General features: G+C 34.8%; 1 protein-coding gene across 6 annotated transcripts in view; it reads left to right on the forward strand.

The window, feature by feature from the left end:
• Positions 1-12,273, forward strand: part of LOC119641412 (neurogenic protein mastermind) — a 163,298-nt gene that overhangs the window by 116,015 nt on the left and 35,010 nt on the right. For 5 of the 6 annotated variants that reach the window (XM_038040063.1, XM_038040061.1, XM_038040062.1 and 2 more), the window contains one exon: positions 1,108-3,201. In XM_038040063.1, coding sequence (XP_037895991.1) covers positions 1,108-3,201 — 2,094 coding nt within the window. Of the gene's footprint in view, positions 1-535; positions 988-1,107; positions 3,202-12,273 lie in introns of all 6 variants that reach the window. The other variant, XM_038040066.1, reaches the window with a different exon arrangement.

Consider the following 12,273-nt stretch of genomic DNA (forward strand, 5'->3'; position numbering starts at 1 on the left):
ACAGGGGCATTAATTTGTATTAAATGTAATAAAAAAAAAAAAAACACCGAGAAATAAAAGTAAACAAATGAAGTATGATAATGTTAAATACGAACAGCAATATATATAAAAATGTACAATGCACAATATACAAGCGCTTATAGAATCTATATTTACACAATCATCAATAAGGGCGTCCGTCTCTCGCTCCTAACCATTTTTTTGTTTATTTTCCTTTTTAAATGTTTTAAGATGGAAAGTTCGGTAATAAAATTAAAGAAAATAAAAAAAAAAAAGAAAAGCAAATAAGCCCTAAGCACTTACCAGCGCCCCTTTGCCAGTAAAGATAGCGACAGTAACAACCTAAACAACAACAACAACAACAACAACAGTAATAATAAGCTAGCAAATATTTTTTTTTTTTTTATTGAACACACATTTTATTATTGTTATTATTTTTTACGGTAAATTTTCCAAATCATAAAAACATTATGCGCTTTGCATGCGATTAAAGGAGAGGGAAACTACTAAATACAATTAATTATTCATTTTTAAGCATTCAATTAAATGCTAAAGTTAGACACATAACTTGATGTTTACCAGAATAGAATATATAGAAAAAAACAAAACAAAAAAAGAAAAAAAAAAAAAAACTGTAAATAAAATTTACTACAATTTTTGAGAACAAAAAAAAAACAGACTAAAATTATTTTGTATCAGCATGAAGACGGTGTTAAAGCAACAAATCGAATATTCCAAAGAAAACAATTTAAAATGCAGTGTTGCAACAACAACAACAACATATTCTTGAACTCGAAAGTTTTGTCATCTACTCGTCTCTCAACATATTAGGGAAAGGAAAATCTCTTAACGAACAAAAACTCATCTTAGTTTCGTGTAACAAGGACTCGTTCTTCTTTTTGTCGACATCGTTACAACTCTTCCCCGCATTTGCTATAGCATATCTTTTTGCAGAGTTTCAATAATCGCATATTAATGAATATTTGGGTAATTAAGTGATATTTCATTATTAAGGATTAAAATTAATTTCAAATCAATTAATTTTGTTATTATCATAATTTTTATATCTTTTTTAATATCATTTTTTTTCTCATTGATTCGTTTTAGCAACAAAAATTCCTAAAACGACCTACCGATGATGGCGATAATGGTGCTGAGAACTTTGAACCGCCTCATAAATTGCCCAATACTAATAATAATAATAACAATAACAATAACAACAATAATAGCAACAGCAACAACAATAATAATGGTTCCGAAAATTTAACCAAATTTTCTGTCGAAATTGTTCAACAATTGGAATTTACTACATCGGCTGCCAATTCCCAACCGCAACAGATTAGCACTAATGTTACAGTGAAGGCTTTAACAAATACCTCCGTCAAAAGCGAACCAGGTGTTGTTGGGAGCGGCGGTAACGGTGGCGTTAATCCAGGTCAGGGTGTTGGTGTAGCTGATTCCCAAGTGAATATCAACACTAATAATGGACGTGGTGGTGTTGGTGGTGGTTTGCATATGGGTGGTAATGGTCCAAATGCGGGTGCCAATTTAATGGGTGGCCATAATATGAATACAAATCAACAGCAACAGCAACAGCAACAGCAACAACAGCATCAACAAAAAGCGGCTATGGGTGGTTTGGCTAACTTGGTCGAATGCAAACGTGAACCCGATCACGATTTCCCCGATTTAGCGGGTTTGGAAAAAGATGGCGGGCCTAATAGTAATTTTCCTGGTTTTCCCGAATTTATGGGCGATGATGCTGCTGAAGGCAATGAAACGTTCAAGGATCTTATTGACGGTCTGCAAGATTTCAATCCCGTCTTTTTAGATGGCTTAGATGAGAAGCCTTTATTAGATATAAAAACCGAGGATGGTATTAAAGTAGAACCGCCTAATGTTCAAGATTTGATCAATAGTTTAAATGTCAAATCTGAAAATGCTATGGCGCAGTTTAATGCTGCCTTTGGCGGGCCCACCAATAATGTTATGGGTAATAATATGGGCGCCGTAATGGGTGGTGGAGGTAACGGTGGTGGTGGTGGCCATATGGGTAATGTTAACAATGATCCGCAAGCAATGAATAAAATGCGTTCGCAATTCCAAAATGGGCCCAATACAGGACCCATGTCTGAGTTGTCTTTGGCGGCTCAAACTCTTAAACAAATGGCCGAACAACATCAACATAAAAATGCCATGGGTGGTATGAGTTTTCCGCGTCCTTCCATGCATCAGACGCAGCAACAACAAATGATGGGAGCCGGTCCACCCAATGGACGTTACGGCGATTACGGTGGCGGCGGCTTTGGGGGACCAAATGATTTTATGACTGGACCGCCACAACAACATCCTCAGCAGCATCAAAATATTCCATCCCAGTTTCAGCAAAAGATGCCACAAAACGGACCCATGGGACCAGGTGGCGGGGTTGGGCAGCAATCGTTCCTAGATATTAAACAGGAGCTCTTTTATTCATCACAACAAAACGATTTCGATCTCAAACGTCTTCAGCATCAGCAACAATTGCAACAGCAGCAGCAGCAGCAGCAGCAGCAACAACAACAACAACAACAACAACAACAACAGCAGCAGCAACAGCATATGGCCCATGCCAATATGGCTAAAATGGGCCCTAATATTCCGAATGTTGTTGGCGGCTTCCCTAAATCCAACGGTCCCGGTCAGCCCCAGCAAACGCAACAACCACAAAATCCTACGCAACAGCCACAATACTCGCCGTATAACTCGCCGATGGGTCCAGGAGGTATTGGTCAATCCAACCCTGGACAAGGTAATTTTATGCATGTGCCAACACGCGGTCCGAATCAAGGCCCAAACAGCGGAGGGCCGCCAACTATGTCACCAGTGCAACAGCAACAGCAAGCTCAACAACCCCAGGCACAAAGCAATAATCACAGAGGCATTAATAATGCAGGTCCAACTCCGGCCAATTTAGCGGGTTGCCCTGGCGTTAACAACCCAAATGCGAATAATCAAAATGTGCCGAATGCTGGAGCAAATATAAGTGGAGGACCGGCTGCCGGCAACGGTCCCAATCCGCAGACACAAGCTAGCCCCAATATGGCTCAGTCGCAACAGCAACAACAACAATCGCAACAGCAAACAACCACCACAACATTGCAAATGAAGCAAACACAGCAATTGCACATTAGCCAGCAAGGCGGTGCTCATGGTATACAGGTAAGTGATATAAAAACCTATAAATTTTGTCAATTTTATTCAACTACTCGAATATGGCTAAAAATTGAATTTCAATGGGACGATCATTACGAGGACCGAAGCGATTTGCACACCAACTTTACGGTGAACATAAAAGAGAAGCATTTTTGTCTTTGTGAAAATGTGTACAGCACTGAAAAGAGCACTCTTTTAATATTCCATTGACACGTAAATTCTATGCATATTAAAAATATAAACAACGTCAGAACATACATAAAAAGAAAACCTTTGAGCAACACACTTCACATTTTTTTAGGATAGCGCTTAGAGTGCGCGCTCAGTATTCTGCGTTGACTTTTAAACTGAAACTCATCTAACATTTTATTAAAGGAAATAGTAGAAAATGTTTTCCAAGAGGTAACCTGAAGAGCCAAGTCGCCCACGCTCGCTTGCTCTTGTCCTTCTTTCTTGTGTTATGTTTGTGCGTACACCATTTACATTTACTTCCTCACTTCTAATATAAAAATCTATTATTTATGTTTTTGTTGTACTTCTGTCATACATTCGAAACATTATATCAATTACTTAGTCTCATAAGCTACAATGGTCTATTGTGGGCCAAAAATTTGGAATTAGGTAGGAGGTTTTTTTTGTTTTGTTTATCTTATGTCCTCTCTATCACATTTACATAAACGCTCTAATACTGTTTTCCTCTCTTGGTTATACAAGACTGTTACATTCTTTTCGGCCTTTCGCCTCTTATGCTCTTATAATCTTTTCAATAGATTTGTTGCTTCTTAGCTATGGGCTCACTTTGCATTGTTAACTTATAGTAAGCGTATGGGTGAACACACTTACTAATATTGTTAAATAAGAGATTTTATTACTTACAAGCTTACCTAAGGTGACCACTCGTGAGACGAAATCATTTTGATTATATTATCGAAAACGGGACTTAGCATCTGATCATACTTTGCAGCATATAAAGACCGTTATTTACCGATCGAGGTCAAATCGCGTCCACTTACATGGACACAGGTGCGGCAAATGCTTGCCAAAAACTGTTGTAGTCTTATCAATGTAACTTCTGCTTCAAAGTCGACCACATATATTTACTACTTACACATGGTCACTTCACGAACAGAAAATCCAAAAAAAAAAAAAAAAAAAAGAAGAAACTCAAGTCATTTGACGTTTTTATAATCAAAAAATCTTTACGCCAAATAACTTAAATGTCGTTTGAATTGAAACTCAAAGCGAAAATACACTCAGCTGTATATCCTTAAGGGTTGAGTTGGGTACAATAACTTTGTTCGTTTAGTCTTTGAGCTAAAAATTAATGTTTGATAACATCGCTTTTTGGGAAAAGGAGAAAATTACAAAAAACTTGAAAGTGATTTTCTTGAATAGTATTTTCAGAAAGCTTCTCTCCTTTCGCACAATTGAATAAATCCCTCTGTGAAAAGTTTTATTAAAAATGCAACATATGACTGAAGCATAAATGAACCGTCGCCGCCTGCTATCGCAATCCAGTCTCGTATTAAGTGTTCCTTCGGCTTTTCACTCAAATCCGCTCGGACGCTTAAAATAACTCTTTTGTGGTGTGAGTGCAATAAGTCGAAAAAACTTGAGCTCATGTATTTTATACACACATTCTTTGGGAAAAACTCATTTATTTTTTTTATTTTATTTTTTGCTGCGCAAAAAAGTATGTTATGAAATCTTTTGTATTGCTTTTGACTTTATGATAAACCAGTTGGTTAGTCTCTGTCTCTTTTTAATCACTAAATTAGTTTACAGTTCATTCATTCTAAATTTGAATATAAACGACGATGATTACGAAAAATGTATAAGCTTTTATATGTTATTACATATCCTGAACAACGTTTCAATGTATATAATAAATATTGTATACATTGTGATGGTTATGTTGAAATTTTTCAGTAGTAATTTTTGGCAATTGCAGGCCATATGTTTGCCTTCATTTGCCTAAAAATTCAATTTCAAAAAGTACAGATAGAAATTCTTTACAAAATACTGTGCCGGATTTTTTTCTTATATTTTATCTACTTTACAATCTTGACGTTTGCATTGCAAAGCAAAATGCGATAGTGTTGTAAACCGTATTATGCTTCATTCAACGCTCCTTTCGATGTACTTACAACTGCTTGATCTGCAGTTATGCTCATTTCGGTCACAGCTCAGATTAGGAAGATTGAAGAACTGGACTAAGAGCATATTTAAGAAAAAAAAATAGTGTAGTCCTTTTCTTTGTAATGATTGTCGCAAATGTTTCAGTTGTTTTTGATAACGTTCTCCATCGATCGCTGGTCGTTTCAGATTGCAGCAATTCTTAATCCGCTTTCCGCTCTAATAATCAGCTTCAATGCTAACAACATTTAGCTTTATCGTCGATGCTTCCATCAACGTCTTTGCCTCTCTGATTACGTATCACATGAAAAGGAAAAGAAACGCCTGCCCTACTTGACTCCTTTTTATAAATAATTCAATGAATGCAAGTAACGCTGTCTTGTTGGCAAAACCTCTGAGGGTAAATCTGTCCACTTGCTATGATTGATTCCCTGATAGGTATATCAAAGGCTCCAAAAACAAGACAATTTCTTGGTAGCCTGATGTCGACTTGAATGTATATTTCGGCGAGCATTCCTGTGAACTTTGACTCATACACTTTTATTTGATTTACAATGTAATCGAAGTTATGAAGAGCTTTATAAACTTCTTTTTGCTGAGCCAATTGACTGCACTCCAATTAAGAAAAAGATTGATTTCCTGTAGTTACTTTGTAGGCAGCCTTTTAAGCTGCTCAATGAATGTTCCTTTACAGCCCCAGCTTCCATTATTTTATTTTATTTTATTTCATATCTTCTTTTTTTCATTTTGTTTCGACCATTTTTGTTTATTCGTATGGTCAGTAAAATTGCCTTAAAATTGAAATTCGTGTTGCACGTATCTTGATTTTATTTTCTTTGCCCTTTTTTTAAAAGCCCAAGGTACACAATAGACACAAAACTTTAATCAAATCTTCTAAGCAGTTGCTATTTTCCGAAGGTGATAGAAGTCTTTTTGGTGTTTTGTTGTATTTTTTTCCGAGCTCTTTTTTCTAAAACCAAAGCAAAGAGGACAAATTTTACATTAAAAAGTTTCCCTTTTTTTTGTATCCGTATTGTCGAAAACTAATACTAAAACAGTTCATTTTTTTTCTTTTTATTTTTTTATTTCTTTCCCAAATTTGCTTATGGGAAAATGTTACTTACACATGCTGGTACAACTTATAATGCATTTTATATGTTCCATATGCATAAGGGTATGCCAAACTTATGTAAAATGTTTATGACCGAAATTGTAGTCGGTAGCTAGCTAGCTATTCAAGCTTTTGAAAGGGTTAATGGTTTAATGATATAACATGCATGAAAGGCTTACTTTCGATTTGGATCAAAAAGAATTGTTTCCATAGCGTTCAATTCCTTTTCTTTATCAATATCAAAGTTTTTATTAAGTGCACAAAATTATGTATGAAAATATTTTTAAAAACATCCCTGAAAGTAGGTTATATTTTATGGAGCAATTACTTGATGGAAAAATTCGCTAAATACTTGATAGAGATTAAATTGAAAAGCATATGAAATTATTTAGGGGAAATTATATAAGCGACGTATTCCACACAATTAAGCTGTAATTTACGAGCAACCATCGTAGAACTTTGTCAAAAAGAATTTTTATTATCGCACTTAAACTAAGCCATCCATATGCATGGGCAATTCTAATGAGCTCCATACAGCCTATATTTTTTCACATTGGAATTATTGTAAATTGCATTGTTTTGTTATAGTCTTGCCTTTTATCAAATTTTTTCCTTTCTTTTGTATCATCCCACGCCTGATTTCAATAAAAGTTTCTGTCGAATAGGATGAGTATTGATTATATTGATTTACTTTAGTAAGAGAAATAATTGGCAGATTTTTAGCATTCAAGCGTTTCGAATTTTGAATATGTCGACAGATATTCCAAACATACCTTATAATGAACATTTTGATTATATATTTTTTATGAAAGAGAAATTGAAAGCAATTGGTTTATAATTTAAAGTGAAAGGCGACGACCAAAATGAAAGAATGCAATCACCGTTTTCTGACCTGTCTAGTCATTGGTTAAATAGGCCGCAATATTGTCAGAGGCTTAATAATCCGAGTCTTACTCTAAACTGCATGGCTCCATATAACCAACAAACAAAAAGGAAGAAAACATCGTTGACAAATACCCAAAGACAAATTCATGCAAGTTGTAACACATCTTATATCTTTCGCTAGAATATAAGAAGGCTTTCATCCAAAACACAAAAAAAAAGACGAGAAAGCAAAGAAAACTTTAATTAAATAAATCCCGGCTTGAATATTCCTTTATTTATTTTTTTTTCTTTATTTATTCCACTGATACAAGGAAATCAAAATTTTGACAGTGGAGTTCAATTGACTCTTCAAGTAAATCTTAAATTAATTAATATTAAAACTTAGTATAAGTACAATAAAACAAATAAGAAGGAAAAAAAAGAAAAAACGACGAAAAGTATGTACACAGCTAGTATAGAGCCACACCCACTACCGGTACATGACCAAATTGCGATTGAACTCCTAAGCCATCGCAAACATGCATAAGCTTGGCAACCGATAATAGCGAACAAGAATTAAGTTTGAGTCCCACACGAAGAGTCCCAAACAGCGTCGAAGAGTCCCAAACAGCGCGATCGCGCTCTTTAGATTTTATGTCGAGAAATACCAAGCGGCGCCGTAGCGTTTAATTTTATGTCGAGAAATACAAAAATTATAAAAAAAACAATAACAAAATAATAATTTTTATTTTGTAATATATTATTGAATTATTATAGTACTATTTCACCTATTGTAAAATGTACTATTTACGTTAAAAGGCGCTGTGTGATCTACTTGCGCCAGTAAGTCTGAGCGCTCGACTTCGACAATACGTAACGCACCGCCTGTTGTCCGCAATGCTCGAAATGTCCTGGGTTTTCTCGACATAAAATCTGAACAGCATTTTCATAGCGGGGGAAGAGAGGCAATCGGATCCCAACCCAAATTCCTCAGGGCAAACAGCAAGAATCGCTTTTGAACAGATATAATTGAATCTACATAGCACCTATACGAAGGAGACCCAACACTCCTTGCCGTACGGTTGATATTTGAAAATTTCCAAATTCTTTTTGCTAATTGCGAGCTTTCTAGTGATCGCGATGACCGTATGGAAAATCAATTTTTTATAATTGCGGTTGCATTACAATGTCTCATCCCATGGCTATCGGATGAGAGATTTTTGCACTTTCTAGAATTCGCATAGAAATGCATTTTAAAGCTTCTTTCAATTTGATCTTGCTGTGAATGCACTGGCGAAGACCTATTCTGAAATTTGTAGTATAATATCAAGTTGTCTTAACAGTGTTTATATTCAATTCAAAAGCATTTTCAGACTTGATCTGAGAAATTCATGTTATTCAGGCACATATGGTGTTCCAGTTTTGTATTCAAAGCCCACCTGCATTCTGCTCTTGAAGAAATCGCGGTCATGCAGATTAGCATATATTACGATAGGGAGCTATTAAGAGTACAATAGTAGCGTAGTAGGTTTGTACAACAAGTATGTTAACAAGACTTATTGCTTGGACGTGCTGCGTGAAGCTGCTCATCAGAATTACATGCAATTCATTCTGAATTGATTCTTCGTTACTTCCTCACCAAACGTTCATATTGTTCACTTGATCTAGTTTCTTCTAATTTCTAGCTATACTCGAAGCTCAAAAAATGAATGTTTGCATGTAATAGTTAGGAAGCGTACCGCAAAAACTATTGAAAAAAACAAGTAACAAAATTATATTCGCTCATATCGAGTGTTTTATACCCATCACCAATTAAGAAGGAGACAAAAATTAACATTGGGTGGGCGCGATTGATTTTTTCTATTTTCAAAACAAAATTGGAAATTTATATAGTGCATGTGTTGCATTTTATGAGTAACAAGCATAAAGCATGGAGAGCAAAGATATCCACAGTTTTTTTACGCAGGTGATTGGGTACTGTAGGCCTGTCCTTTGACAGGTTTGGATCATTTTTAAATTCTTTTTCTATGTAGACTACACCTTAATATTTGTGAATACGACGAGTTTGACCACAGATACTACACGATTGGGCAGACGAACTGACGGACATGCTCAAGTCCACTCCAACTTTGAAACTGATCAAGAGTTTATAAAATTAATGGAGTTTTTGAAGCTTGTTTCAGCCCCTTTCAAAGATATTGAAAAAAAAAAAAAAAATGGAATTTTGATACACTTCATTGTAATGGGGAGATGTGGTCAACATTGTGGCAGCATTGCTCATCGAATATACGTTCAGATGTTTGTAGATTTATCTGCTGTATCTGGCGAGCAAAAATCCTTTTGGAAAACATAGTTGTTTTTAATTTTTGTGCCACTACAGGCGTCTTCTTCGGCCGAGTTGGACCATTTTCATGCGTGCAAGAAGTTCCAACGTTTCTGCTAAATTTAAAGGCGACCGTTTAATTTTGGCGGTTTGCACCCACGGGATTGTTTACAACAGACATTACGTAGACAGACGGACGATCGGATAGATGTGCAAACGGACATGCTTAAGTCGATTTAGAATTTGATGCTGATCAAGAATATATCTATACTTTGTAGGGTCCCCGAAGCTTTCTTCTAGACGTTGCACGCGTTTTGACAAAATGAATATGCCCCTCATTCTGCGCTAATGGGTATAAAATCTACCCTAGTAAATGCGCCCACACAGTTAACATGAAATAATCTTACTACTAACCATAGTATTCGACAGTTGATGGCCACAGGTCAAGATCCTACGCTACAGCTAGAAAAAAACAGACTTTAACCTCCAATACACCCCACAAGTATTAATCTAAAGTTTGGTACTGAGGCTATATAAAACTAAAAAACAAAAAACGCCTCACACGCGATATTCAACCAAACTTCATTGCAAGTATTTTCTTATCGTATACTTTACAATTGCTAAGTCTTAGCCGGAGGTAGTGAGCGTCAAAGATTCGACTGAAGGCAAACGTCATAACTTTCGTTTGTTTAGTTTAGTTTTTGCACATGAAAAAAGGTTGAAATACACATAGATCAAGGAATAAGTCTGTTTACAATAGCTCGTGCTATTTAAGTGTTCCCCCAATGTAAATTGCTTTGATTTCAGCCTAGCTATCTTTAATGAATCAATAAAATTTATAAACTCGCCTTTGTTAGAATTGAATCAACAAATAGGAGATAAGGGAACTTTCGGCCTGCAATTACGTTAGTAAACTCAAAAAACGTTGATTATAAAATCTCTTTAACATTTAGAAAAATCACTGTCATATAATCTCTACTCATTAGTCCTAAAATCATAGCGACATAAAAACCCTTAAAAAAATTATTTGAGCTCACATACACATAATAAGCACACACATGGATACATATACATAAATACATATGCCAGCATATCTTTGCTTAAATCAGAAACTATCACATTACCTGACTACACGGAACTGTCCACCACCATCAACAACGGTATTACCACCACCACCACCATCGCCACACAGCACAGATGAACGCTTTATATGTATTTGATGTTAGTGCACGGATTAAAATTCTTAACTGAGTAGAGGCATTAAAAAAAAAAATATATATATATATATAGACACATCTTATGGCGAATCTTTAATACCTAACAATTTTGTTCATTTATTTTTGTTTTTTGATTGCAAGCGTAAGTTGATCGATTCGAAAAGATTAGTAAATAGTTATGATAGACCAACAATACTGGCTATCAATTTGAAGATGGCCAGGAGGATAATTTCGACTTAAAAGTATTTAGACTCGTATGAATGTGTTTAAAATCGGACATTTTCGAACTCGATCTGTAAGAGATCATCGATCTCAATGAATTGCGCATTTTACAATTCATGCAATAAAAGGACAGACGGACAGACAATTACAAAAACTTAAAAATGTGACAAATGGATCGGTAAAACCGGTATGCTATTATCCTTTGCGGATAAAATTATTATCTGATGAGAGAGAAAATAATTGCAGCAGAGAGAAAGAGAGCGAACAAGAGTTTATGTGTAATACAAATGTAACTTCAGTAAATATTAGCATAACAAGCTGTCTAACGAATTGTTTTCCAATTCATCCCCCACATAAGCACACACACACACATACACATACACATATATATATATATATATATATATATATATATATACAACCTCACACCTATATTGCTATAACTCGTTATTATATGTGCAAAGGTAGTTTACAAAAATTATATCGTCACACTAACAACATCATGCATAAGTGAATATGTGAAAAATGGGAAAAGTTCATTGAAATGATAAAATTCAAAAGGAAAATTGCCTGCCTATGTATTCATAGTTTTAATTAAATTATTATGTTTTTTTGGCTTGGTTTCTACAAAAAAAAAAAAATCAAAAAAAAAATAAAGTTTTTTTTTGATTTTCTTTTCTAAAAAAAAAAAAAAAAAAAAAAAAATAAATAAATAAATAAATAAAAAAAAAAAAAAATTCAATAAAATATTTACAAAACAAAAGTACATTTAAATGACATGTCTGTTATGAGAAAAAAAAAGGAAATTCATAAAATTTTTACATAAAAATTCCGATTTGTGCTCTTTTTCATAAAGCTGTGATGCAAACGTGTGCGGTTTTTCTGTCGTAATAACATTATAAATAAATTATTTGTTAATATAAATAAGAATTAAAATTTAACCCAATGTAACGAAAAGTTTTTTAAGTGAAAAGAGAGACAACAGCAACAACAACAACAACAATGACAGATGCCTGCTTGCCTGCTTGCCTGCCTGCATACGTAATGCGAGAAACGCTCAAATGTGTTGAGTTATTTTCTCTGCCAAGTTGAAAACTCGATAAATTTGAGTGTTTTCTGCTTTGTAAGGATTCTGCGCTCTTTCATTTCACTTATTACTGGTTTCGTGTTCGGTTTTCTTTCTGTGTGTTTTTTTTTTTTTTTTG

The sequence above is a fragment of the Glossina fuscipes genome, unplaced genomic scaffold, assembly GCF_014805625.2.
Source record: "Glossina fuscipes isolate IAEA_lab_2018 unplaced genomic scaffold, Yale_Gfus_2 148, whole genome shotgun sequence".
Classification (NCBI taxonomy): domain Eukaryota; kingdom Metazoa; phylum Arthropoda; class Insecta; order Diptera; family Glossinidae; genus Glossina; species Glossina fuscipes.